Source organism: Lichenostomus cassidix, chromosome 24 (genome assembly GCF_008360975.1).
Source record: "Lichenostomus cassidix isolate B80296 chromosome 24, HeHo_3.0, whole genome shotgun sequence".
In the NCBI taxonomy this organism is placed as follows: Eukaryota; Metazoa; Chordata; class Aves; order Passeriformes; family Meliphagidae; genus Lichenostomus; species Lichenostomus cassidix.
This window is the reverse complement of record NC_139504.1, coordinates 3,047,762-3,075,506: the sequence shown is the minus strand read 5'-3', so window position 1 is coordinate 3,075,506 and position 27,745 is coordinate 3,047,762. Positions and strand designations below refer to the sequence as shown.

General features: G+C 47.6%; 1 protein-coding gene across 3 annotated transcripts; it reads left to right on the top strand.

Moving 5' to 3' along the window:
- The first annotated feature begins 107 nt into the window (after nucleotides 1–107).
- On the top strand, nucleotides 108–27,703 carry NCAPD3 (non-SMC condensin II complex subunit D3). 3 transcript variants are annotated; one of them, XM_085081688.1, is made up of 35 exons: nucleotides 108–238; nucleotides 787–941; nucleotides 1,289–1,451; nucleotides 2,088–2,263; nucleotides 2,351–2,524; nucleotides 3,059–3,120; nucleotides 3,386–3,473; nucleotides 4,748–4,878; nucleotides 5,571–5,643; nucleotides 5,920–6,042; nucleotides 6,187–6,439; nucleotides 6,970–7,032; nucleotides 7,212–7,295; nucleotides 10,152–10,225; nucleotides 11,130–11,264; nucleotides 11,952–12,172; nucleotides 13,621–13,812; nucleotides 14,097–14,194; nucleotides 14,279–14,394; nucleotides 15,722–15,829; nucleotides 16,345–16,459; nucleotides 16,551–16,658; nucleotides 18,531–18,769; nucleotides 19,380–19,459; nucleotides 20,681–20,818; nucleotides 21,141–21,274; nucleotides 21,412–21,611; nucleotides 22,044–22,154; nucleotides 22,560–22,736; nucleotides 23,421–23,590; nucleotides 23,838–23,977; nucleotides 24,096–24,173; nucleotides 26,702–26,776; nucleotides 26,890–26,950; nucleotides 27,036–27,703. In XM_085081688.1, the coding sequence occupies exons 1-35, from the start codon at nucleotides 178–180 to the stop codon at nucleotides 27,145–27,147; spliced, it is 4,488 nt and encodes a 1,495-aa protein (XP_084937814.1). In that variant the 5' UTR covers nucleotides 108–177; the 3' UTR covers nucleotides 27,148–27,703. The 3 variants fall into 3 exon arrangements, with proteins under 3 accessions (XP_084937814.1, XP_084937813.1, XP_084937815.1); XM_085081687.1 differs by having other exon boundaries at nucleotides 6,970–7,053; XM_085081689.1 differs by lacking the exon at nucleotides 787–941 and having other exon boundaries at nucleotides 142–238; nucleotides 6,970–7,053.
- The last annotated feature ends 42 nt before the right edge of the window (nucleotides 27,704–27,745 follow it).

Sequence of the window (27,745 nt, the reverse complement as noted above, 5' to 3'; positions counted from 1 at the left end):
CGCACCGCGCACCGCGCACCGCGCACCGCGCACCGCGCACCGCGCACCGCGCACCGCGCACCGCGCACCGCCCCGGCCGCGCCCGCCCCGCTGCTTCCGGGGCACGGCGGCCGCCGCGATTGGCCCGGGCCGCGGGCGCGCCCGCCATTGGCGCGTTCGAAGGCGGGCGGCGGCGCGATGGCGGCGGAGCTGCTGCGGAGCGCGCTGCGCGGGTGGAGACTGCCGGAGCTGGGCACAGGTGCGCACAGGGACCGGGAGCGGGACCGGGAGTGTTGGGATGGGGATGGGGATGGGGTTGGGGATGGGAGCGGGACCGGGACCGGGAGCGGTCTCCCTACTTCTGTTCCGGTCCTGGTTGCTGTGTCTCCCGGTCTCTCTATCTCCGTCCCGGACTTGGTCCCCGTCTCGGGGTCTCTCGGTCTCTCTCTCTCTCGTTCCCCGTCTCGGTCTCGGTCCTGGACCCGGTCTCGGTCTCGGTCCAGGTTTCTGTTTCGGTCCCGCTGTCTGTGACGGTCTCTTGTCTCTGTGTCCTAGTCTTGCTGTCAGTCTATGTTTCTGTCTCTCTGTCCCAGTCTCTCGCTGTCTGTCCCTCTCCCGTTCCCCCTAGTTCTCTCTCTGTCCCGCTATCGGTCCCAGTCCCTCTGTCCCTATCCTGGTTCCCTCTGTCCCAGTCCCGGTCCCAGGGTGGCTGGGGATCAACCTTTATCCTGGAGCCTTATTTTGGGGGAAACGCGTTTTTTTGAGAAATCTCGCCCTTGGCGCTTATAACCATTTTTCTTCTCTCAGCGTGGGTGGACTCGGTGTGGGATGTGGATTTCACGGAGAGCGATCCCCTGGAGCCCTGGATAGCGGAGGAGATCACGGCCGATGGGCTCAGCTCCTTCACCTGCCTGTACAGCGCTCTGGCGCCCTTTGCTGCCGGGGACCAGGAGAGCACCGAGGTGACATCCCTGAGCACTCAGCCAGCCACTCCCACTTGCTGTTTGTCACGTCTGTCTTGCCTTGAAATTCACCAACAGTTTTTGTCTTACTCCAGCAGTTCTTGTCTTATTCCAACAATTCTTGTCCTATGTGCCAGAATGCTTTGGAAGGAAGCTATTCCCAAATTTGAATAATATAATTTAGCATAATATTAAATATGTGTAATGTTACTTGTTATAATTCTTGAAGCAATTTTTAAAGCATGTAATGCATAGGGGTTTGGTCACCCTAGCAACTGTTAAAATCTGAATAATGGCTGATTTTGGACATCAAGATTTCTCATTATTCCTTGCCTGTTTTGCCTCAGAATGTCTGGACCTTTTTTGCTGAGAACAGCCTGTCCCACCAGGCGCTGGTGGCTGTGCTGCATCACTTTGTGCACGTGGGCCAGCACAAGAGAGCAAATGCACAGCAGAGGGTGTTTGGTCTGCACTCAGCTGGGCTGTATTTCCTGCTGCTGGAGATCCCAGGTGAGCCTCAGGATGTTCCTCTTTATTGCTGGATGCAGCAGACTTCAGGCAAGATCAGGTTTATAACAATTCTAGGTGGAGCAAGTGGTGTTGTTTGCTTGGATGTCCCTGAAAGCCTCAGGGGCTGAGCTGAGTGTGGTGTGAGTGCTGAGCAGTGTCACAGGCTGGTGGCAGCCTGGCCTCCTGTCCCAGAGGGGTTTGGTGGCCTCAGTGTGGTCTGTGTGCTGTGACAAGGTGACAGAGGAGCCTGCACAGTGCACAGAGCTGGAACCATGCAGATCCCTCTGCTTTGACAATAATACACAGTGGCAGCAGGAGCTTCTTCCTGCTCTGTAACTGGAGAGGATTTCACTTTGCAGCACATTTGGGTGGGTTTGTTTGTGAAAATAAAAATACTGGTTTTAAATTACCAGCAGTTGGGTGTTTGCAGCAGGTTAGTTCACAGCAGGATCCTTTTGTGTTCCAGCATGCCCTGAAGTTTAAGACTTTAAAAATCATCTCATTCCATGGGCAGGGACACTTTCCCCTAGACCAGGCTGGCCTTGAAAAATCCCAGGGATGGGACATGATGCCCAGGTGGTTTGATGCTCTCTGTATTTTGTCTGGAAGAGGACTGATGTTATCTTTTCTGGGCAGGCAGCATAGCCAACCAGGTGTTCCACCAAGTGATGTTTGATAAATGTCTTCACACCCTGACAAAATGCTGGCCTCAAGTACCCAGGAAGAGGAAGAAGGCACACACTCAAAGCTCTCAGCCCAATGCAAGAAGAAATAAAAAGAAAGTGAAACCGTGCAGGAATGACAGCTCTGGTGTAAGATGTTTGTGCAATCTCTTGAGATATAAATCCCTATTAATAGGTGAATTGTTTTCAAGCTGTTTCTCTTTTCTGCCAATATAGATGGAAGAGGTGTTGGAAGAGGAGGAGGAAGAGGATGTTGAGAATGTTTACTTCACAACAGAAGATATTCTCCAAGTCCGTGATGCCATCTTCCTTCTTCTGAAAAACTTCTTAAGGCTTCTGCCCAAGTTCTCCCTAAAAGAAAAACCTCAGTGCATGCAGAACTGCGTGCAGGTGAGAAAGATTCAACCTGAGGAACCTTATGTCCCCTAACACCAACTTTATGGGGTTGCAGAGCACTCCACAGGGCAGGGTGGCAACCCTGCCTTCCATCACCTGGTCCCTGATGGGAATTTGTGGAAATACGGGATCAGGGCCTGCTCTGTGTCTGTGTTTCATGCTGAACCCTTGCTGGCACATGCCAGGTGTTTTGTTTGTGGAATCAGAATGGTTTGGGTTGGAAAGGACCTTAAAGCCCATCTTGTTCCAGCCCCTGCCATGGGCAGGGACACCTTCCACTGTCCCAGGTTGCTCCAAGCCCTGTCCAGCCTGGCCTTGGACACTTCCAGGGATCCAGGGGCAGCCTGCACTTGTTCTGAGGTGTTTAACCCTCACAAAGGGGGAGATTTTGGGCTTTGGGCTCTGCTTATGTTCTGCTTCAGGGGAGGTGTTTGAAAGTGAAGCCCAATGGTGAGACCCCAGACATCCCAGAGCTCTGCACATTCTCCCCTCAGGTGCTGAACTCAGCTTTGGTCTCTTCCCTTGCAGGTCTTTGTTGAAATGACCAGCTTTGAGCCAGTGCTCCACGAGTTCAAGTTTTCAGCAGCAATGTGAGCAAATAATTCTTTATAATTCTTAACGTTTATGCAATGCTTTGAACAAGTAAAGCCCTCAGTGCTTGTGGTACTGTCCTGTTCGGACAAAAATGAAAGTGACAAATCCTCTTAAAAAGGTAATTAGAACATGTTCCACCTGCTAACAGAAAACAGCTTCTTGTTAATATCAAACATTTTCCAGTCCATGAGCTCCTTTAGTTGTAATAGTCATAGTTACTCTGATAAAAGGGAAAGACATCTCTTTGCCTTCTTTTCTTAGGGATGTTAATAAAGCCAAGTACATTCCTGAGCTGGCCTATTATGGACTGCACTTGCTGTGTTCCCCTCTCCATGGTACAGAAGATAAGGTAAAAGTCAAACAAGACCTTTAACATCCTCACAGCAGCATTGGAAAGGAGTGGTTGTTTCTTTCCTTCTCTGCATGTCATTTTTGCTTGCATGGTTTTTACTTTTCACTTCACTTTCCCTCTTTGTGCCTGTTCAGGTCTTTGCTGGGTCAGAGCAGAGATGGTTTTTTTCCATCCCAGTCCTTATTCCCTTTGGCTTCTTTGCTGCTGCATTTGTGTGCAGTGAATTCCGTGCTCTGCTGACTCCTGTGGCTAATGAATTGAAAACAAAAGAGAGCTGCAGTGGCATTGAATCTCTGAATGTTAGAGAATTCCAGGTGGCTGTGTTCTCTTGGAGTGTTGTGATTCCCTGCTAGATGGAGCTGCAGCACTGCCTGGCAGCGTGTGAGGAGCTGGCTGTGCAGTGCTCTGCACACTCAGTGATGGTGAGCAGGGCTGGTTCTGCTTCAGATAGCACCCTGTGATCATGGAGCAGCCAGTTCTACCAGCAAATTTCCATGATTATTTGGTTAAATTGGCAAGCAGAGCAGGGCATCTCCCACTTCCCTGGGTGCTGCTGCTGTGGATGGGGCTGTTGGAGTGTGGGTGTGCCTGAGCTGTGTCTGTGAGTCTCTGTGACCCCCTGACTGGTCCTGAGCCTGCAGGCTGGCAATCAGCAGCTGTCTAGTCAGGAGAGCCTGGAGAACACACTCACCTGGTTATTCCTGAGTGCCTGCCCAGCTTCAGCAGCCCCAGGCCTGTGTTTGAGCCTCCCTGGTTTCTCAGTGCAGCACCAGCTGTTCAGAGCTGTTGGCTTTCATGGTGACAGAGAGGTGTTGTCAACTCCCCTTCCCAGACCTGCCTCATCTGCCCTGCCTCTCCTGCTTGCTCAGGGAATGTCAGGATCATGAGGCAAGCTGTGGTCCCAAAAATGTGGCAAAGGAAGGCAACTCCAAAAGTTGAAGTGCACATGGTGACACAAAACACGCATTTAGCTTAAGACATCTCCTGTGCAAAACCCAGTGAGTTTCCTCAAATTCCCAATGTCTCTGGGGAATTTAGGTCCACAGCTTTGGAGGGGAGCTGTGAATGCTTTCAGAAAGCTCTTCTTACACCTGGCTGAACTTGTAGAAGAACATCACAGCCAGTGTGTATTAGAGTGTCCTCTTGAAATTTCTCTGCTAAGAGTCATGCTCTAATATGTGCTATTGCTTCTAAGCTTGATTCAGAATTATCTCACAACCCTGGAATGCTCATCCATGGAAAAGAACCTGAAAATAACCTCTTCCTTCCAGAGCCTTCGATGTGTCTTCCAGCAGCTCATCAATGTCATCCTGATGGTGGAGGCTGGGGGCTCAAGGCGTGACGTCCTTCCCATCACATCAGCTGTGACCAGTGCCAGGAACCAGGCTGTAAAATTCATCAGGTGACACCCAGAGCTCCGGGCATGGCTGCTCCTTTCTTCTGGCATGACTTTGCTTTGCTGTTGAGGTGATAAAGGGATGAGACAAACTGGCACGGGCTTTGAAGTTGTGCAAATGAGGCTTAATTAAAATGTCTGGGATGGGAATTTACTGAGCTTGCTGGCAGAGGGGGAAGAAGGTGCTGTTTGACAGGAAAGTGGTGGTGAGTGGAAAGGACCCATTTTCTGTATTTTGCTTTGTGTCAGTTTGTCAGGTCTTGTGTTTCACTACAGAGAATTGTAAAGGAAATGAAGGATTGACGTGGAGCTCATTCCTCCTTAGTTCTTTGCTTTCCCTTGCTTAATGATATGTTTTGCTTATGTTTATTATTCCCCCTGTTGGGGATCAGTGTTGTTGAAAGTATAGTTTGTGCAGAGATCCCCAGACAATGTATAAAAGTAGATTGAGAACAAAGAAGCTTTTCATGTTACCCTTCTACTTGTTAGAAAAGTATGGGAAGAAATCATTTTGTGCCTGCAGAGCCAGGTTAATGTGGAAAGTAAGTAGAGGGCTCTGAGCATATCCTGCTGCACTCCTGATTCCAGAATGGCCACTTTTCCTGACTTTTCAAATGCATTCCAAAAGGAATGCCTTTGATTTTTTCCTCTGTCATAAACCAGCCTTATTAAAATCTGCTTCTCTCTCCCCTGTGCAGTGCTCTGGTAGATGAGCAGAAAGAAGCTGTTTTTCCTGTTCTCCGAATATTGCTCCAACATATCTGTACCAAGGTATGCCAAGCTCTGCTGCTTCTGGAGCTGAAGAACCTGTGTGGATACACTGGAATATCTGTAGTAGTTAGGGAAATCTCTTTTCACAATGCTTTGTAAGGAATGAAAACGTGTGATGGGGAAGTAGTGACCGAGGAAGCTGTGCTGATTCTCCCAGCTATTGTCAAATGCGAACATATCAGCTCATTAAATAAAAAAAACTACCTCTCTGAAGCCCTGAAATGCTTTTCTGGCATCCAGAGGAGTATCCCAGGGTGCCCTGCCCTTGTTTTTCAGGTGCCAGACAAGGCTGATTATCGCACCTACGCTGCCCAGGCCCTGGTGACCCTGCTGGACAAACTCCCTTGTGCAGAGTTCGCTGACTTCATCGCTTGGCTTTATAAATACTCCCTCACCAAAGTAAGTGCATCTCCTTGATGTTTTTGGAGGTGAAGGCTTCAATCTCAGCACTGAATAGCTCTGTCACTGCTGGTACCCAGAGGCGAGAAAACCCTGTGTTCACTTACATCAACAGAGCACCTTGTGTGCTTTTTCTTCCCACAGGTTTCCTACAGAGTGTTTTCTGTTGATGTAGCCTTGGCTTTGTTGGAGCTGCCAGCGAGGAACCCAAGCAGCTCCTTGCCCCTGGACCAGCAGAAGTTTCTGCAGCACAAGTTTTTAGTGCAGGTCATGATGTTTAACCGCTGCTCAGACAAAGCCCCCGTGGTGAGGAGCAAAGCTCTCAGCAGCTTTGCCCATTGTCTCGAAATGAAAGCTGCTGCTACCTTGGAGAGCATTCAGGACTTACTACAGAGCTGTGAGTATTATGGGCACATTAGGTAATGGAAAATCCTTCTGGAACTTTCTAGGGAATGATTGCTGGGAGGTAGGAGTTGTCAGGAACTTGGAAATTGGCACATAGAGTCCTTACGTATATTATGTCATAATGAGAAGTAATTCATGAGCCTTGTTACTTGTGAAGCCTTAAATTTGGAAGGGATTTATTCTCATGTATCAGTTCTAAAGAGATTCCTCCATGAGGTCCCTTGGAAGGATGTTTACAGACAACTGAAATTGCTCATTGGGAAAAAAAAAAAAGAAAAGCAGTTCATTCTTGCCTGACAGCTGATTAAATCTTGAGTTGCCTTTTGCTTCTGCTAAGTTGTTCTGTTCGTGACTGGCATTCTGAGCTCTCTCAGGTGTGCTGAAGGCCAGATGGCACGATTCAGAGGCTGCACACAGCATCCCACGGTTAGATTGCTTGCCTGGAAAAAATTGGGAATGACAGAATATCCAGAATTAAAATACTTCATTTGATTTCCTTTTTTTATTTCTCTCTCTTGGCAGCCTCTGTCCACACAGTGTTGGAAGCAAACACAAACACTGCGAGTGTGACAGTCAGTGCAGAAGGTATAGAGTCATTCTTTTCCAGTAAGTCTTGGGCTTTTCTTGGCATGCCATTTCCTAAAAATACACGTATCTGTTAAACCTGGGGCATGCATGAGGCTCTCTGTTTAACACTGAACCATCTTCTTGCCAGGTGAATATATGCCTTTATTATTCTTCAGCTTTGATTTTTCTCCTTTCAGCTGTGTCCAGCCAGCCACTGAAGACCTTACCAACTTTCAAAACTATTGAGCTGACAGGCAGCAGTGACACCACTGGGCCTGATGGTATGTCAGAATTAAAGCAGCCTTTTCAGATAACCATTCAAAGCCTTAATTGAAATCAGACTTTCTGAAGTGTATTCATTGTCCAACTCTCAAAGGAAGCGGAGAGATCTTTCTGCAGAGCTGTTACAAAACACTTAGGGGTGATGAAGGGGGTGGAATTGCCAGCCGGGAAGAAATACTCTTTCCACTCAAGTCTGAAAAATACATTTAATCCTGAAATGCTGATGCCTTTTGGTACTAATGTGGTGGCAACACTTGTTGAAGAGCAGGTAATTTATTCTTCCCAAAAAAAGTGTGGTAATTGATGTGGGACATAACACTTGTAGCTCCATGAATTTCGGGGTAATTAAATCTCTTGCTCCAGTGTACAAAGAGCTAATATATTTTGCTGTGTAAAGCACAGCACCCTTGAGCAGCACTGTTCTCTAGGCAAGGATCTGTTTCTCTGCAGCATCAGGTTGCAAGTTGAAAGCAGAGTGTCACACGAAATGTCCTGATGCAGCATGGCAAGCTGCCTCTAATTTGTTGATAGCATGAAATCACCGTGTAAGTTGGCTTTTGTAGCCGGGATGTTCCCCCTCTAAACCTCTCCCTTTCTCTTCCTCTTGTGTGGAAAAGCTTTTCTTCCTAACCTTTAGGCCCCTGCCAGGCTCTGAGCTCTCAGCTCTCACTGTTCACCTCCCTTGAACTGCTGACAATTCAATTCTCTGCTTGCTTCGCCTCCTTTGTTCCGAGCCTCACGCTGCTCCTCACATGGGATCTCTCTCCCTATCTCCAGCAGCCAGGCTCCAGCCTTCCCCCACTGAAACCTCCCTTTTTTCAAAACATTCCTGCTGATAAATTTCCTTAATCTGCTCCCTGGGATAGAAAAAGTCCTCCAGGCCACTCAAGGTATTGTGCATTGCCTGTTCAGTTGTCAGGCTCCTCGTGCCAGAGGATGCCTGGGTTTGTATCCCTTAGCCAGCTGAGCACACTCTTGGCACTTGGCAGAACAAATTAAGAAAAGGCTGGAGTGAAGAAAGAGTGTCTGGAGCTCCAGAGGATGCTGAAATCCAGGGCTCTCCGAGGCAGTCAAGGTGCATTAGCAAAGCTGTCTGGCACATGCTTGTGCTTGGCTCATGCCTGTGCTAATTTTGCACTCCTCTGAAGACCAAACAGCTCTTTTTTTTTATTTTTTAATTTATTTTTTTAGAAAAGAAATAAATCTTGGCCAGGGATAGTCAGAACATGCTCAGTGCTCAAGGGCAGAGATCAGAAGGGTGGGGATAAACTGCAAGGTGAGGTGTGCACTGCAGAACTCCCTCTGCCCACCAGCATCAAACATTCCTTTCCCTTGGGAGTTCTCAGCCATTTAGAACTTGGGATTTTTGGTTTTTTCATTGTTTGGTTTATTCCGCCTCTTTCCTGCCTCAGAAAATTCAATGTCAAAGTGTGACTATTTGGTTGCCTTCACAAGACTGGACTGTTTTCCTAACAAAATCTTGCAGTGAAAAGGTTCTGTGCTCTTCCTGTGCAGCTGCTCTCAGGAGGAGGATGGGATTGCCCATTAAGAAAGCCCAGATCAAAGTCCCTTTGCTTCCTATGGTAAAAATTTATTTTTAAGCTAGTTTTGATTAGTTCCCTGTGACTAATCCTATTTTTTAATGGCAACAGGATGGATGTCCATGTGGATCTCTAAGTAACAGATCTCCAAATTTGGCATATCTTTTGGAAATCTGACTTAATGCTGGGAGAAATCTAACAAACAGCAATAAATAGAAACCTTAAAAGCCATGGTAAAATGCTTGAAGTCTTTATGGCCAGTTAATAGCCCAGTGATTCAAAATGTGAGAAATAATTGATCTATGTATTCACTTGTGTGTCATTTAATAACTTTTCGCCTTGATGATGTATTTTCTTCCCTGACAACATGCAGAAATAAGCCTGAATATGGCTGTGCAAAGTAAAATTTGAGCCCTAACTCGAGACTCAGGGGGAAGAGAGATGTTCTCTGCTTTCCCTGCCGACTCTGAGGTGGCTCTTTGCAGCTGCCATTCTGCAGCCTCCAGGAATTAACAAATGGGAGTAATTTCCCCTCTATAAAACACAGCAGGCTGTGCATTAATACTTGATGCTGTGTGGAGCTCTGAGGCAAAGCTCACAGGAGGCTGTGGGTGTTGGGAGCTCTGCAGAACCTCCCCTGGCTCTCTGGTGGCTCCATTTGTCTGAGCTCTGCCCTGCACCTGCCCTTCCCACAGGCTGCACACTTACCTGTGCCACAGGCTTTTGTTCAGCCCTGCCTGAATCATCTGATGAGCTCTCAGACTCTTGACATCAGCCTGACATCTTTTATGTAGGCAGATAAAGAGGTCAGAAATTACAGATTCACCTTTTTTTTTTTTCCTCCTCTTTGCTGCGTGTCTCAAGTAATTTGTTCCACCAGCTTCTTTTGTGATACATTAAGATGTGTTTTTGAAATGAAAGGACTGGGGAAATTGTTTGGCTTTGTTCTTCCTTCTGGCTTGTGCCTCGTTCTGGATTGTTCTGGGTGATTTTCATTGTGCTTTGTTCGGTCCTTCTGAAAGTTTTGGGTTTGTTTTTGTCCTGCTTTAGGGTGGGGAGGCTCTGGCTCTGGGTGCCTAGAGAAGCTGTGGCTGCCCCTGGATCATCCCTGGAAGTGCCCAAGGCCAGGTTTGATGAGGCTTGGAGCATCCTGGGATAGTGGAAGGTGTCCCTGTCCATGGCAGGGGGTGGAACAAGATGATCTTTAAAGTCCTTTCCAACCCAAACCAGCCTGGCATTGTGTGGTTCCAACTGGTGCTGTGGTTGATTTCTTTCTTTACGGGGGTAATTCCCTTTTATCCTGCTTTTGGATAGGAAAAGAAGTCATGGCCATGCTGAGAGTGAGAGTTCGAGAGGAGAAAAGCAACGTGAGGAAATCTGCTCTGCAGGTAGGGTGGGGCTTGCATCCTTCCCTGCTCCCCCTGATTACCCAAACTCCACTAAATAATTAATGAGGACACAGTTCTGCAGCAAACTCTGTCACTTTGCCCACTTGTAGCTTCCTGCTCTCCCTGCAGAGTGCCTTAAAGGCTTTAAAGATCTTGTTTACTAGCTGCTGATAAGTAAATAATGCAGGCATAATGATGGAAATTTCTCTAGTACCCTTGCTGGCATTCTGTTATTCCGTCATTTGCGAGGAGAGGCTCTTGTCAAATGTCAATAGGCGTTTCAATTAAGAGACTTCCTCACAAAATGAAGCATATTAGCTGCTTAGTTTGTTTTGACCTTGTTAGCAAAGGGATTAGGTTATATCCAGGCTCCTTTGGAGCTCTGTGTTGCTTTCCTCGCTGCTCATTTCTTTAATGAAGTCGTTCGCTTTTAAAGAGAGATGTTTCAATGGAAATTTCCTTGTTTTTAGAAAGGAGGTGTCTGCTGCTGCCTGCCTTCCTCTGTTAGTCCTCTTCACCCCAGCTCTTCCCCCTCAATTCACACGCTGGTTTCGAGCTTCCCAGTTAGGGCTTTGCAATTCATATTTTAGTGCTTTTTGATTAAAAATAAAAATAAATCCCCTCTTCCTTACTGCCAAGTAAAAGCCGTGGCTCATACGAGAGGCACGTTATTTTCAGGGGAAATTGTGCCATGCTCCCTCTCCAGCTGCTGTTCCAGAGCAGGAATGACTGGAACAATGCTTTCTGTTTCATTTTACATCTCAGGTTATGCCCAGCACTCGTGAATTGCTAATTTACTGTATCACCTGGGCGAGATAAATCTCAACTTAGGGGGCTGATTGTATTTTTGCTTTGCCCCTCAGTGCCCCTGGGCTGCATTCCTGACAGGGTGTTTGCGTTGCAGGTGTTTGTGAGCATCCTGAAGCAGGGGGTTGTGCCCTGCTCGGCCGAGGATCTGGGTGTGCTGCAGGAGCACTGCCGCGACCCCGCCGTGTCTGTGCGCAAGCAGGCTCTGCTCTCCATCACCGAGCTGCTCCTGGTGAGCCTCAACAGGAATGCTGCCCTGCCTGGGATGGGTGAGGCAGCAGGGAGCAGGCTGGTTTTGTGACTGTGCTCTAATTTTTCTCGTTACCTTTCGACTCGGAAGTCATGACTCACTCTGGTATCTACTTGTGATTTATGGAGAGTGCTTCCAACTGTTGGAAACGCTGATTTTTTTTTTTTTTTTTTTTCCTGGCTGTTGATTTATGTGTCATGGAAAAAAAAATGTTTATGTTGCTGGCCTTCTCAAGTTAAAAAAAAACCCTGAATCACTTTCAGATGTAATGTGTGGATGATAGCACTGCTATATTTTTCTTTCTTTTCTATTTATTCACAAAGGGTTCGTAACTCAGGCTTGGAGCACAGGGTTTATATTAAGCAAAGCTTTTTTTTTTTTTTTTTTTTACTGCTAAATCATCTGCTGTACAGCCTTATTGCAAACCTGTTATAATTCTTTATAGAGTCTCAAAACAAAGTGTTGCAGTACTTAAGCAGGAACACCAGGTATTTATCATAGAGATGATTAAAGACCTTGTGATGTTGAGTTTCCCTGTCCCACCTGCTGCCACGTTGCTGGGGTTGATTAAAATTCACTTTCAAACTTCGTAGCTGAGCCTGGAGGCCTTTGCTGATCTTAGCCATGCATTTGGGAGCCCCTAATGATTTAAAAATGTGTTTCTCTCAGTCTCAGCACAGCAATGTCCTGGTGCAGAAGGCCTGGTTGAATGGCGTGGTGCCTGTTGTGATGGATGGAGAAAGCTCTGTCCAAGAAAAGGCCTTGGATTGCCTCAATCAGCTCTTGCTGCAGCATATAAAACCTTACCATAAATCCAGGAGTGGTGACTGGGAGCAGGAGCTGGCGTGGGACCTGCTCTCCCTCTTGTCTTCAGAAAGCCAGGAGCTGAGGTGAGTGCATTTTTCCCTTCCCTGCCCATGTTAACATTCAGGGACAAAACCCAGAGGGTTTTTTTTTGACTTTTAATCCCATTAGAATACAACGCTTTTCCTTTACAGAAGGAAATTACCTATTGACTGGAGGACTGAGATAAGAGTCTGAGTTTGTGCTCTCATTCCCTGTGTGGCCACAGACTATTAGGTACCACAGCTGTTCAAATGCACGTGCTGTCTGCTGTGCAAGGACAAGAAACTCAATTTTTCTCAGGGATTTCTTTAAAGCTGCTCAAATTCCCTGCTTGAAAACCATCAGGATAATGCTGGAGATGGAAACCACCACACTGAGGTGCTTGTGTTGCCCTGCCAGCTCCCAGGGCAGAGCTGTCCAGCAGGGACAAGCTGGCAGGTGGGGAGAAGAGTTCAGCTTTGCTTTGTGTCAAGTTTTTCCTCTTGCTGCTCCTGTCACCTGGGCTCTCTCCCTGGGCTGAAATGCTCACACACAGCATTGTTACATCCTGCGCTGCTAGCACATGAATATTTAAGTCAAATGGAGGTGTTCCTCTGACAGAAGTGAGAGAGGATATATAAAGCAAGAACATCACCTTGTATTAATTCTTATGTACAATATGTCACTTGTCTTGTGACAAATCGAATTATCCTGCCTGCTGCAGAATGCTGTGGGAAGGAGAGGGAGAAATGGGATGACACACAGCATGACAAGGACACAACATTGATTAAAGACAGCTGTATGTTTATTAGTCAACAGGGCATAATGGCTCGGAAATAGCAAATGAGACACTGCTGGTGCTGCCGTGCCAGGGTGGGGAGCTGGCAGTTCTAATTCAGGCCATTCTGTGAAAAGGTTTTACACATTTGTGGCACCTTCTTCCTCCTGACCTTGCAGGGCCTTGCAGGGCCTTGCAGCTTGAGGAATCTCCCAGCTCTTCCAATGTGAAGTAGATAATGAGGGTCGTGCAGAAAAATGAGCAGGGTGTGATGGCTTGATGTTTAACGTGACTCTCCTGTCCCTTTGTCCCTGGGAGCCTTCAAGGCCAGGCTGGATGGGGCTCTCAGCACACTGGGATGGTGGAAGGTGTCCTTACCCATGGCAGGGGGTGGAATGGGATGATCTTCGAGGTCCCTTCCAACTCAGGCTGTTCTGTGGCTCTGGATATTAAATAACTGCTATTATTATAGAAATCTTTGTTCCAAATTGCTGAAATTGTATTTTCCTTACGTGTCATGGTACCAGTTGGACATCCCAGAGCTCTGCATCCATCCAAGGCTGCCAGGTCTGTACTGGGTCAGACTGAAAATACGTAGCAAATGTGTCAATTTTGGGCAGGAATAGTAGGAATGCCAAGCAGTAACAGCTTTGTTGTGTTGCCCAGTGTATCCTGGATTTTTCCGCCTGTTTTGTTTCTTCCTCCTTTAACTTTCCTTCCCTTCCTTCCCTGCAGCCGTTACCTGAGCAAAGCTTTCCAAATGTGGTCCAAGCAGAACAAGTTCACCTCCACTTTCATCAATAATGTCATATCTCACGTGGAGACAGAGCACTCCAGGGCAGCTTGGATGCTGCTAGCCAAGGTGGCAGGCTCTTCCCCCAAGCTGGATTATTCCAGAATCATCGAATCCTGGGACAGTGTCAGCAGGTCAGTGTGTGCTTTCAACTCCATTCTGCAAGGCAGCACTTTGTGCCATCCCATAGATTGCCTTTTAGCTGCTTAAATCCCAGTTTTCCCTTCCAACTCCCAGTTCTGCAGCTGGAATTCCAGCAGTGGCCTCCAGATCCATGCAGTAACCAACTCTTCCCTTCAGCTCTTTGAGTTTTCACTGGCTTTGACAGGTCTGCCTTAATAATGCATGTCCCAGATGGGAGCACTGCTCAGCTGGGATTTGCTGGTGTGCCTCAAGAGTGCATTTTGGGTGTTTCCAGGCAGCAGAACACGAGCAGTGGCACCGTGGGACATGTCCTGTGTGTCATTGGGCACGTGGCCAAGCACCTCCCCAGGAGCAGCTGCGAGGGGCTGAAGGGTGAGTGGCCCTGGGCACCTGCAGAGGTTCTGAGCACTAGAAAAACTTGAAAAATGTTCATTTTGTGTGTGATCTCGTTTGCAGAGAGCATCTGGAGCTGGCTGAAGGAGTCTCAGTGTCCCCTGGAGGTGATCAGCCTAGCTGTGGAGACCCTGCAGAAGCTCTGCCAAGCCTCTGCAGATGCACCAGAGGAGGCACAGGTGGGACTATTTTAAAATATACCTTTTAAAATAGCCTGTTCCCCGCTCAGGGGGTGTCTGCTCCTGTCTCCAGGCTGTGGGTTGATGAGTTCTAAAAAAGAGGCTCTGATTCCAGCAGCTTGAGCCTGCTCTGTTCAGCTCTGACTCTTAGCTGGAGAACAACCTATGGCTGAGGCTGGACTTGTGAGAAATCTTCTGCCTTCAAATGTATTCCCCCCCACACCTCTGAAATATCTTGTATTTGCCTTCTGTCCAAGCCTACAGAATTCCTAAAGGAGACCTGTTGCTGGGCTTTTATTACAGCAGCTTTTTCTCAGGCTTGGTCCAGTTTGAAGCCACAGATTTATGCTATAATCTCTGAGTATTCTCTATCAGAGCTGCTGGAGATAAACATATTTTCTAGACCTCTTCCAGGAGACCAAACAGGGAGTTAATAACTTGCACATAACTTTTTTTCTGCCTCCATTTGTTTTATGCCATGGCTCTCTTCTGCTCCCATAGCAGGGAGTTAGGCCATATTTTGTTGATAAAATAGAGATTTCAGCCTGAACACAATTGCAAAGAAGCTAAAACCAATTCAGGTCTCTGTCCCTGATGATTTCTCTTTCAGCATTTGATGACAGCTGTTTTATATAAAGCATCCCAATCAAATTGGGCAAAACTACACACTCTGTGCCTCAGAAGCCAGGGTGGGGTGATGGTTTCTGGTTTTTTAAACTGACAATCAGAAAATCCTCCTTTAAGTACTTTCACTGCAGAATGTTGGCTTAAAATGTAGTGCAGATGGTCATTTGAGCAAATCTAACAGCTATCATTTATATATGTATTTGGTTATCAAAATTACCAGTTGGAGATGGTGGAAAACCAGAAATGATGCTTTATATTCGCCACAGTCTAGCAGATAATCATCTTTTCCTGTGTCTCCCTTCCACTCTTTGGAATTCACATCATGTTTTCTCGGTAATGGAGCTGCTTTTTTCCAGCAACATCTAAAAATTCACACAGACACCTCCAATGTGTTGGGTGCACATGAAACAGTCACCTAAATCCTTTTTGTTTAAGTCTGTGTGATTTCTATAATGAAGTAAACTTGGGCCTGTGGATCATTAAAAGCCAAATTTTCCAAGGTGTTTTGACACTTGCACACATCCTTTGATGTGCAGGGAGGATTTTAAAGCTCTAAGGCACTGTCAGATTGATTTTAATGGGATCCAGATTATTAAAAGCATATAAAGGCTTTGATATTAGGGATTCATGTGTGGACCGATATTACAGCTACCTTTTGTTTAATTAATAAAGTGTTGAATTAATTTTAATTATGGAACAGGAGCTGCTCAACCAGGTGTGTGGAGATTTAGTATCCACCTGTGAGAGCTACATCTCCAATATAGTCCTCAAGGAGGATGGAGCAGAGCAGCTGCAGGAAGATCTCTTGGTGAGTTTGGTTCCCCTTCACGGATTATTTATGGGGTTTAGGGTGTGCTTGGGGTTGGTGTTCCTCAAAGTTCATGCCAAGAACTGGGAGAACAGGAGTGTTCATGGGCTCTGTGTGTGTGTTGAAGTCTTGTATTCATGGGGCCTGGGAGCACACAGCAGTTTTACACACCAGCAGTTGCTTTAAGGCTATGGCACCCCATGTATTTTTAATATATTACGTGGTTTTCTCCTTGCTTTTCCACTCAGATGAGCTGTTTGGGAGAGAAGTCTGTAAAACTCACAGAATGCTTTGAGGGGTATTTCAGTATCATTAGATGTGGGGGGTGTTGGAGCATATTAAACACACCCACCCAGGATTTCTGTTCCAAAGCCTCCCCTTCTGTTCTCCAGCCACCTCCTTGGAAGGACTGAGGGAATTTGGAGTTGTTTTTGGGGAAGAACAGACTTCCTGCTGGCTCAGTTTGCAGCTCAGCCATTGCCTTTTGACTGCAGTGCTGCTTTTTCTCCCTGCAGGTGAGACACCTCTTCCTGCTGGGCGAGGCTGCCCAGCTGTGCCCAGCCAAGGTGGAGAAACACATCTTCCTCCTGGTCCAGTCCATCCTGGCCTCTTCTGTCAGTGAGGACCAACGTGAGCCACTCTTTTTCTCTCTTCAGCTTTGCTTGTTTGGGCACCACTCTTCCCCAGGGTGTGTTTCCATCCCTGACCTGTTCTTTTCCAGATTCCTCTAGCGCAGACAGTGAGGAAGTTCCCAGTTCCCAGCCGCTGTCGCAGTTCCGAGGCTCAGCCATGCCTCCCGTGGTCAGGGCTCACGCATTCATCACTTTAGGTAAGTGCCTCCCCGCCCTAGAAATGGGTCTTGGTGGATCTCAGCCTTTTTTGGTGAATTTCTGCCCTAAATCCTGAAGAAAAGGAGGCTGGGGGGGACCTTGTCACTGTGTAGCTCCCTGACAGGAGCGTGGAGTTGGGTGAGAAGTGACAGGACAAGAGGACACAGCCTCAGGCTGTGCCAGGGGAGGCTCAGGTTGGACATGAGGAAAATTTCTTCACTGGAAAGGTTGTGAAACATTGTCAGGGCTGCCCAGAGAGGTTTGGAGTCTCCAACCCTGAAGGTGTCCAAGGCATGCCTGGATGTGGCACTCAGTGCTCTGGGCTGGGTGACAAAGTGGGGATCAGTCACAGGTTTGACTTGGTGATCCCAGAGGTCTTTTCCAACCTAAATAATTCCGTGCAAAGCTCTGTCAGTTGTGACAGAGAGCCCCAGTGCTCTGTTTGCATTTCCTCAGCTCAGAGCTTTCAGCAGTGCAAATATCCATGGAAACAAGCTGGGCAAACCATCAGAGCCCTGCCAGCTCTGCTGCTCCAGGTGGTTAATGCATTAATGGTGATCAGTAATTAGCAGTGTCCCCCAGTGCCCTCAGAGCTGGGTGCTGAAGGATCATCTCACTTATACTAAAATGCTCCAGAGAGGGTGAAGAAAACTTGGTGCTTTCAATGTAGTTTGGAGCAGAATGACTGCACTCAAATACTTGTGCTCCTCAGCACGAGGGAAATGCTGCTTTCAGAGAAGCCTGGTCAGCTGCATTCCCAGGATTCTGAGGTATACCAAGTGCAAGTTCTGGGTTTTAATACTTCTCTGCTTGGGAACCAGTTTCTTTTGCAGATAGGCAGCATTATTCTTCCCTTAATTGCTTCGGAAAGTTTAATACTTTTGTGCAGGAACAGGGAGAAGTGATGTTAGAACTATTGCAGGCTATTTTATTTTAAGTTGGCTCGCTGATGCTCTCAGAGGTGGGTGTCTCCCTGCTATGCCTATGACAGCTGGGGCTGTTCTTTTTAGCTGCTTTGAATAATACCCTGTACACAGAAATAGTTTCCTGTGAAGGAGGGAATTTGGCATAGAGACCCACTCTATAGGTCTAAGGGGAGTTTGGAAGAACTTGAAGTACCACCTCCCCTAGAGAATCGTGCAGATTGCTCATCAAGCTCCGGCATGAGTTTCTTGTTTATTCCTTTGTTTACTTCCTGATTCTTTCCCCTGCTCGGTTTGGACCCGAATGAGGCAGTGAGGTGGGCTAGGCTGGTCAGGAAGGATTCATGTAGGGGAAGATGAAATAGGAAAGCCTTATAAATAGGATTACCTGGCAAAAGATGCTGAGAATATGGAAAATATAAGCGAGATTGAGATGAAGACAAGCTTTGAGTTGAAGAATAACTAGAAAACAATGGTATGGCTACTGAAGGTAATCCCCCTTCTTGATGAAACAATCCCCTCTGCCTGCAGACAGGTCCAAGGGTCAAAGCAGACCCTGCCTGCCTGGTAGAGGGTCCAAAAAGCAGCTTTTAAGGTTTAAAATATAACCCCCTATGGTAATGCAATGATTCTTATGGATTGTGTGGGAATGTTGTAGGGTTTGTAGCTTGTTCTAGATTGGTTAAGGAGAATTAGAATATTCAACACAGTGGATGATTTATTGTATTGTAAACGGCAGATTGGTCTCTTGGCTCTTGCATCTCTGTCTCTCTTGCTTCTCTGACCTGCTTTGAGCTGCATCTTGCAGCCCCTGGCACTCTTTCACAATAAACCCCCATGCTCTAAAACCCAACTTCAGAGATCTCTTGTCTCCATCCCATCCTCGTAACCAAACCCTACAGAATTAAGTTCTACAGCTTGATCCCCAGCTCTGGTGCTGTTTCCCAGGAAAGCTGTGCCTGCAGCACGAGGAGCTGGCCAAGAAGTGCATCACAGCTCTGGCCCGCGAGCTGGAGGTGTCCCCAGAGGTGGCGGTGCGCAACAACGTGGCCATCGTCCTGTGCGACCTGTGCGTGCGCTACACCTCCATGGTGGACAGGTACATCCCCAACATCTCGCTGTGCCTCAGGGACCCCGACACCTTCATCCGCAAGCAGACCCTCATCCTGCTCACCAACCTGCTCCAGGTGAGCTGCAGCAGCCACCCCAGCGCAGGGCTGGTGGCTCAGGGTGTAATTAATCCGTGCTGAATTAAGGGTGTTTAAATTCTTTAGTTACTGCCTTTTCTGCTGGCGTCAACAACACTTGGATAATGAGGTTATTTTTAGTCAATGGTTGCCCCTTGTCTCATCTTGGTTTCTTTGAACTCCCTCCAGTTTCACTCCTCTATCAAGGGCTGTTACAAGCACCACAACACCTTTTTTTTCTCCTGCTGTCTCTGCTGATTGTTCTGGAGGTGTGAATGTTGAGAGGCTCAAGATGTTTACCCTCCCAGTGTTCACATGAGGGCAGGTTTGGAGTGCATTCGGCTCTGAAAAGTGTTGAAAAGCACGTTTGCCTTGGGATGGCAGAGCAGATTTTTCATTCTCCTACTTCATACTGGATACCTGGGGTAAACTTTGATGTGCTGCTGTGGCATTTACTCTTCTTGGAGCATCTTGGGGTTGTTTTGTGGTATATTTTGTGTACCTCTGGCTGAGTTTTTACAGCTTGTTCATTCACCTGGCTACAATTTGGAGGTTCACACTGAGTTTCCCTGGTTCAGGTTGGTAATTTATTGCTGCTGATCTTCAACAGGAGGAGTTTGTGAAATGGAAGGACTGTCTCTTCTTTCGGTTTGCCAGTGTCTTGGTGGATCCAAACCCAGATATTGCCAGGTAAAAGGCTCAGCTGTGAGAGGATGGAGGAGCTCAAGGTCAGAGATGTTTCAAAACCTGTCTCAGTCTTACACCTTCACACTGTGAAGGAAAAATCCAGTGATAAAGCAGAGTATCCTACTAATCTCTGTACTTCCTTGAAGGTCTGCAGTGGTAGCAAAGAGGTGATGAACCTCTCTCCAGGTCTTTTGAAAGTCCCAAAGTGTGTCCTTAGCTGCCCTCAAAATGTGCAGCTCTGCTCTATTCAGGACTCAGTTATCCAGGAAAAAAGAAATTTTTGAGACATGCCTCTGTGAAATCTTCCTCCTGGTTTTCTGACAGGCTCTGGGTTTGTTTTAGGACTAAGATTAAACTTTTTGTTGGTTTTTTTTTTAATGCCTTGCCTTTTCAGCCTTCTGCCACATCTTGTAATTGTCAGAGGAATGACCTGTCAAACGATGTGTCAGAGGAATTATGCACTCTGATTTCAAGTGCATGCTGATGAACTTTTTGGAGGTTTCAACCTGTTCTGTTGTGTGAGAAATGAGAGGGGCAGGTTTCTCCCAGGATGGGATGCAGAGGAGAACTGGACACCTCGCTGCTTGTTCCTGCCTGCAGCAGTCAGTCTGAGATGGATATTTTCAGAGCCATCAACCCATTGTCAATTAATATCCACATTGCCTTTTCTCTTCAGTGTGTTTTCAATATCTAAAAATGTCTTTCCAGTAGATGGTGACATTGCAGCACTGTGTTCCTGCAGGAGCTCTGTGCTGTTTCTTTGGGAACCTTTTGCTTTGCATCTGCATTTGGTGACTGCAGCCAGACAAAACCAAATCTGGGGCTGCTTTGCAGCTCTTGCAGGAGCTTGGGTGATTAACTTGTTGCTGAGTGCTGTGTCCCAGCCATGGTGGAGCTCAAATTATTTAAATAATTAAAATATTGTGCTTGGATTCAAGTTCAGATTTATTTCTGACTCAATTTACTTTCATGGCCATAAAAATAAGCAGTGCTGTGGATGCTGGAAATGTCTGTCCCACAGGAAAAAGGATGGAAGTCAGTGAGCTGATGTCCTTGTTCAAGCCCAGATGGAGCAGGGCAAGAATTAAATGGGATATTGAGGGAGATTGGCAGAGGAAAACTAATCCTTGGGTTTTCCCAAACCTCCTGCCTTGGGAGCCCTACACTGTTCCAGGGGGTGGCTTTTAGAAATTATCCAGTGATCATTTCTTTCCTCCCCTCCAGGTTTGCAGAATTCTGCCTGGTGCACCTCTTGCTGAAGAGGAACCCCGTGATGTTCTCCCAGCACTTCATCGAGTGCATCTTCCATTTCAACAGCTACGAGAAACATCAGAAGTACAACAGGTTCCCCCAGAGCCAGCGGTCAGTTGAGCACATTTCACATAATTTTTTGCTAAATTATGGGCTGTCTGGCCGTGCAGCTCTCAGTGACAGCACAGCATTTGTGTCACTTCATAATTAGACCTGAAACAGAGTGACAAGAGCCGGGGGAAGCAGCGCTGAGTTGTGTCCTGCCTTCCCTGTGACACTGCTGTGGGTAATTTGTAGGACTGTGTGGTGTCCTAACAGGTTTATGGGTCTTAAAAGTGACATGCAAATATCCCTGGCTGATTTAAGGTCTGATTATTTCTGGGAGCTGCATAATGTGGTTTGGGCCTCTGTAAAATGTCGTGCTCTGCCACAGGGCGAAGCAGCTCTTCTGTCTGAAGGGGAAGGATAACAAGGAGAAGAGGATGAGGATCTACACCTTCCTGCTGGAGCATTTCACAGATGAGCAGAGGTTCAACATCACCACCAAGATCAGCCACAACATCCTGGGTAAGGGTCTGCCTTTAAAAATCTGGCAAACATAATCTGGTGTCTGTAGAAAAGCTCATAATTCAGGTCAGTTTTATCTTCCTGGCTTCCCCAGGCTATTCACGGTGAAATCAATTAATTCTTGCTCGTTATTCCAGCCTGCTTTGTGGATGAGGTCCTTCCTTTGGACCTGGAAGCCAGTGAGCTGCTCTCAGACACCTTTGCAGTCCTGAGCTGCAAGGAAATCAAGCTGTCGAGTATGAGGTCAAAACCTGAGGAGGACATCCAGCCCGAGGAGGATGAGATGGCAATGGTCAATGCTGTCATACAGGTGGCCCAGAAAAAGCTCATCTCCCAGGTGAGGTGCACTTGGTGTGCCGTGGGAAGAGGGCTGGGAAGCTCTGTGTCTTGTGAAAACAAAACAGAATTGGTGAGGGATGCTCATCCTGGAGCTGGAGGGGTCAGAAATGCCTTCCCCCAGCAGGCAGTGGAGCTGTGCTGAGCTGGATTTGTTCCCCACTCCTCTCCTTGGCAGAGCATCTGAGTGTAACAATGATTTTCCTGCCCCTCTGGGCAATTTGCCTTCGCTGTGAGAACTCAGTGATGCATCTGAAAAGGCTCCACTTAGGTTAAAAGCCTCTGTGCATGTGTGTGGTGGGAGAGCAGCCTTAATTACAGCAATTCCCTGGCTGTGGAGGGAGAGCTCCTCTCACTTGGGCCATCTGTGGAGCCCCAGAGCAGCTTCTCCTTCATTGCCTCCTGTAACTGTTCATGCCTTGCTCACAAAAAGGTTCAAAAGAAGAATTTCATAGAAAACATCATCCCAATAATCACGTCACTCAAGTCTTTGATGGAGCAGAAGAGGATCCCAGCTCTCAAGGACCTGATGAACTGCCTGCGGGTAAGGAGAAGTGTTTTCTTGCTGGTCGTGGTGTTTTTATCCTCTCTGGAGTTAATGTGCTGCGTGTGCAGCCACTGCCAGAGCCAAGAGCCTTCTTAGAAGGGAAGAATTCAGGAGATGGGATGTTGTGACACTGCCACTGTGCTAAATAACGTGGGAGGTGGAGGGATTGGAGATAAGGATCTCGGTGTGCAACGTGGGCAGCAAGAAAGCTTAAATGCTGGAAAGCTCTTTCATGTTCTGGAGAACAAATTGGAGTTGAAAACTCTTCAGTCTGTTAAAAACACCTCTGCTCCACCAACTGGTGTTTCCTTTTGCTCCCAAGCAGCTGTGATCTGAATGGGGATGTGAATCAGTAGCTGGGGGAGATTGCTGAAAGGGTCCAAACATTCCCTCTTGCTGCAGGAAATGATGCAAGATTACCGAAACGAAATCAAAGACTTCTTTGCTGTGGACAAGCAGCTGGCAGCCGAGCTGGAGTATGACATGAAGAAATATGAAGAGCAGCTGGCCAGGGAGAAGGAGTCAGACCCAGAGCAGCAATCAGCAGCCCCCGGGGAGGTCCTTGGTGCCATTAGCTCTGTATGTGTCCCCTGTGCTCAGATTTGGGTGCTCACAGCACCCAGGCCCTGCCTGGGGACTCTCTTCTGGGTTATGAAGTGTTTTCCTACCTCTTTGTACTTCCTGACAGAAGCTCAGAGTCGTTTAATAGGCTTGGAACATCAACAAACGAAGCAAAGAGGAGCAGCAAATGATTAATGGAGGAAGAATTCAATTGAAAGGGAAAATCAAGTCTAATTTGGCACTGTCTGGGCTTAAATGTTGTATTCTCTCTGTTCCCAGAATGATAAACTGGTAACAAAGAGTTCACTTTGTCTGACTTCAGGTGCCTACAAAGTGGAAATTCAAACCTGTCCTAGTCATCCAGCTCCTCTCTTAAATTCAGTGCAAAGAAATAAATATGTGCTGGAGTCAATTGTCCTGAACTATTTCAGACCCCTGCCTTAAGATGAGCTGACTTCTAGCCTGGAAGTGCATTCCTCTGCAGACTTTAGAAGAGCACTTTATATATAGACCTCTAAACTAGGACATTTGTGTCCCTATTCACTTCTTGTTAAAATTTTGGCCAATGAATTGTTTCTCTTCAGCACCCTTTAAGTCCATCACAGAAAGGGCAGCTCTTAAACACTCAGGTCCAAGCACCTTGTAGGGTTTTCTCCTCTTGTATCCATTGACAGACATGACCTTTTCTCCCATTTTCCACAGCAATCCCCATCTTTGGAGAGAGCTGCATCTACTGATGGCCAGAATAACAATAATGCTCAGTCTCCTGCAAGGGGGGTGCAATCCACACCTGGATCCATCCCTTCCTCTGGGCCTGCTGAGTTTGCCACACCTCGTGCTGATGCTCTGAAGCAGCCACCAGTGGGTCGCAGGTATGGGTTCCTCTTTGTGTTACCTGTCATTTTATATTTATATTTGTTTTATATTTGTTATTTATTTATATTTATTGCTTTGCTGATCCACTGCTTAGTGGTTTGAAAGCCATGGGTGTTGCAGCATAATCTTCTTACCATGTGGTGTTGAAGATGATGAAGGATTGGGAGGCGACAGATCTCTCCTCATTACCTTGTCAGGACTTTGAGGGGGAAATCCCTGTTTCTGTCATGTTTCTGACCTTAGGGCAGCATCCCTGAGCACCCTGGCCATCCTGAACTCCGCCAGGAAGGCAATAGAAGCCAGGAGCAAGCAGCGCAGCAAGAGTGTGGGGAGGAGTTCATCAGCTTCCTGCGATCCATCGAGCACAGGCAGCAGCCAGCGAGGTGGGAAAGCTGCTGCAGGCTGCTCTGGCTCTGCCCTGCATCTTCTTTACACAGATCTAGTAAAACCCTTGGTTTTGGAATGTATTTCTACTCCTAATTATTGCCATGTTGTTTGCAGCGTCCTTCCCAAGCCTGAACCAGCAGTCCAGTGGAGAAAACGTGGCTGTGGCAGGCCGAGCAGTCAGCACCCCAGAGCGTGAGTAGGAGCTGATAGCTGCAGATTACTGACTTCCCTGAGTGCTTGTGGTAAAGGAGAACCCTCCTGAAAGCAAGGGTTTCAGCTGGATGGTGGACCTGGGAAAGCACAGCCCAAGAGTTTTCCTTGTGCATCTCACAGGGCCAGTGCAGGAGAATTTATTTTGGGATGCTGAGGTAACAGAGTGCCCTTTCCTCCTTCCTTGGCTGGACTGCTGGAGAGGAATGTGCTTGTGGTTCCTCTCCTGCCTGCACTGCCCAAAGGTGCAAGGCTGAGCACTGCCTTAGCTCTGGAGGCACAGCTGGGCAGTGTTAGACTGAATTGTAGAGCCCTGCAATCCTCAAGGTCTGCTCCTTTCTGCTCTAAGCTGTGCAAGCAGGGTCTGGGGTGAGGTGCAAACTGCTGGAGCAGGCAGAGGGCTGTGAGAGCTGCAGGAGAGCTCAGAGGGGTTAGCAACCTGCCCAGGCACTGAGTGTGTGCTCCACACTCACCAAGAACTGAACTGAGCACTGGAGGAGGAACGATGTGGTTTTCTCACTGCCGTGGAGATGGAGGTAAAAATGCACAGAGAGGAATGTGCAGTACACAAATTGTGAGTCTCTGTGCTCATGTCCACTGCAGCTGAACCCTCCAGAGGCAGGTTGGGTTGGAATGCTCTCTGACAGCCCTGCAGTGTCTCTGTGCAAGCACGAGAGGCAGATGCAGTCAAACCCAAATGGAGCTGTCTTCAGCAGGAGATCCTCTTCCTGCTGAACTCCTTTAGAAACATCTCTGTTGTCCTGTGAGTTGTGAGGTGCAGATCCCCAGTGCTCTGGGAGGGCTCCAGGTGTGAGTGTGTGGCAGCCCAGCTCTCCCTGGGCTCTGGGGGCTGTTTTGGGAAGGGGCTGCCATCCCCAGAGAGCTGTGGCATTGTCTCCTCCCAGCCCTGAGAGCCACACTGCACATCCCTGCCAGCCCTGAGCAGGCAGGACTGGTGTGCAGCCACTGGAAAATCCGATCCTGCTCTTCCCCACGTGTGCTTGTCTGCCTCAATGTTTCTCTTTGCCTGAGCAACAAGCAAAAAAAATGTGGGGTTTTGTGCAAAAGAGATGTTTTTAGAGAGCAGGATTCTCTGAGCGCCGTGGTCTCTTGGAAGCTTGCACGGCTGTTTCTCTTAAAGCACCATATGGTGAAAAAGGAGGAGAAATGTTAATCTGCAGTGGTACTAGAGCTGAATTCCTGCTTTGCTTGGAGGCAGCATGTGTCCTTCAGCAGGGAGACAAACTGTACAGAGCAGGATCATCACTTCAGTCAGCGTGTGTTGAGCCATCTGTATGGCGGCACAGGCTGACAGACAATCAGAATAAAACATTTTATTCCTCTGGTATATCACTCTGAGCCCATTGGAGACGCAGTTCTTTGTAAACAGGTTTGTACTTGAGAAGCTGGGAGCAGCTGTCCCTCCTTCCTGCCTCGTTCAGCTGTTCTGGCTGTCTCTCTCTTCCCTTCTGTCTTTGGGGCTCCTCAGCTCCTGCTTGGTGCTTTGGGAACAGCTTCAGTGGATCTGGGTGAGTGGGGATTGTACATAAACACATGTTGTGGAGACACCACCTTCCCAGACTGCATGGCAAGCCCTGTTTTACCATTTCTTTCCCATTTCTTTCTCATTTTTTTATCATTTCCTTCGCCAGAAATGTCTCCTTGCCAAGGTAACTCACCCTCACAAAGTCACTGGCACAGGTCAGTCCTGAGAGATGCAGAGCAGAGCTGAGGCAGATGGATCAAGTTTGATTCTTTCTCTAAGCTTCAGTGAGTCCCTTCCAGGACAGGGCAGTGGTTAAAGAGCAAACCCAGTTCAGCTGTGAAGAGAAGTCCTTTTAGCTGAGTTTCCAACTCCTGCCCTATAAAGCACTTCCTACCTTAATTCCTTGTGAAAGGTTCTGGGAAACAAGAGCATAAAACAGAGCGTTGAGTTAAGTAAAATCTGAATATTGTGACATCTCTCCTGAGATAAATGACAGGAAAGAGACAGCTGACAACCAGGGCCTATTCAGGCAAGCTAAATTCTACCTAGCTCCCCTGTCAAGTGATTCCTCTTGTCTGGCTGCAGGCAGCTCCTCACAGAGCAGCTCTTCAGGGCCTTTGGCAGTTTTCAGGGGCCCCAAATTCAGCCTTGGCTAAGCAGAGCAACTGGTGTGGATGGAACATGTTGCTGGGAGAGATGGCAGAGCTGCAGTGGCTGTCCCTGCGAGGCAGGATGGGGCACAGGACCAAGACCCCACATTTTAGTGATTTCCTGTCCCCAGGGAGGCTGTGAGGCTGGAATTTGGAGCTGATGTGGCCCATGAGACTCAGCACAGGGGTTTGAGGCTGGGTGGGAGGCACTGATGTCTGGTGGGCTGGGAAAGAGAGATAAATATGTGTGTTTGCAATTAATTGGATTTACTTACTCTGTGACACTTGAGTATTGCACAGCAGCGTGCCTTGCCCTCTGGCTGTGTCACAGGCTGCTAATACGTGATTTTTTTTTTTTAATATTCTATTTCCAGAGACCATTAATGACTTGACTTTTGGTGCTGGGGTCAGTTACATCAGCTCGACGCACACACCCGGTTCAGCTCCAGGCAAGTCATCTCTGAGAGTCTAATTTGATAAGGGAGGGGGGAAAAAACCAACCCCAAGTGACCAAATCGGTGGCATTTTATAAAAAATATGAAAATATATGTATTGTTTGCAGTGAAGAAAGCTGCTGAGGATAGGCCAAGTGATATCATCTGTTTGACATCGCCGGAGAAACCGTAAGTACAACACAGCTCTGGGAGGGAGGAAAGCTGCTCAGGGGCTTGGAAATGCAAGGGTTTTATACTTCCTTCCTTCCTGCAGCCCATGCCAGCCTCGGGAGTGGAAGGTGGAGTCCCCAGCAAGGACGAGGAGCAGCCAGAGAGTTCCTCTGCGGCAGTCACAGCGCAGAGCTGCCCTGAGGCCTGACAGCTGAGCCTCGCCCTGGGGCTCTGCACAGAACCACCACGGTGCCTCAAACCTGTCCCTCCTCTCTGGGAATGCCCATCCTTACCTGTTCTGAGCTGTCCTGGAGATGGGCAGACCAAGCCTGCATTAGCACTTGGATGGGTTGGAAGCTGCTGCTCCTGATGGAGCTGCACTAGGAAAGGAAGGTGGTTTTTTCACTCCCAGGATGTGTAATTTGTCCATTTGGAAAAGTAAGGGCATAATGTTGCCACAAGCTTAGCAATAAATGCATTTATCACAGCTTGCAGGGCAGTGAGTGGTTGGGTTTATTCACCTGATCCCTCATTGTCCCTCTTGGTTATATAATAGAGTTGCTTTAATTTGAACAAAGGTAAACCAGCTTGTCACTGCCACACCCCTAAATCTGGTAATTGCACGCTACATCACCTCTTATTTGTTGTGCAAACTCCTGTGTGTATGAACAGCCTTAATGTTCTTTTTATATGGAATATTTCCATTCTTGAGCTATGTTATTTCCAACCATTAGCATTCGATGAAAATAAATGGTTACAGAATTAATTCCACCCACGGCGTCTCCCCTTTTCTTGAGCTGACAGAGAAATGAT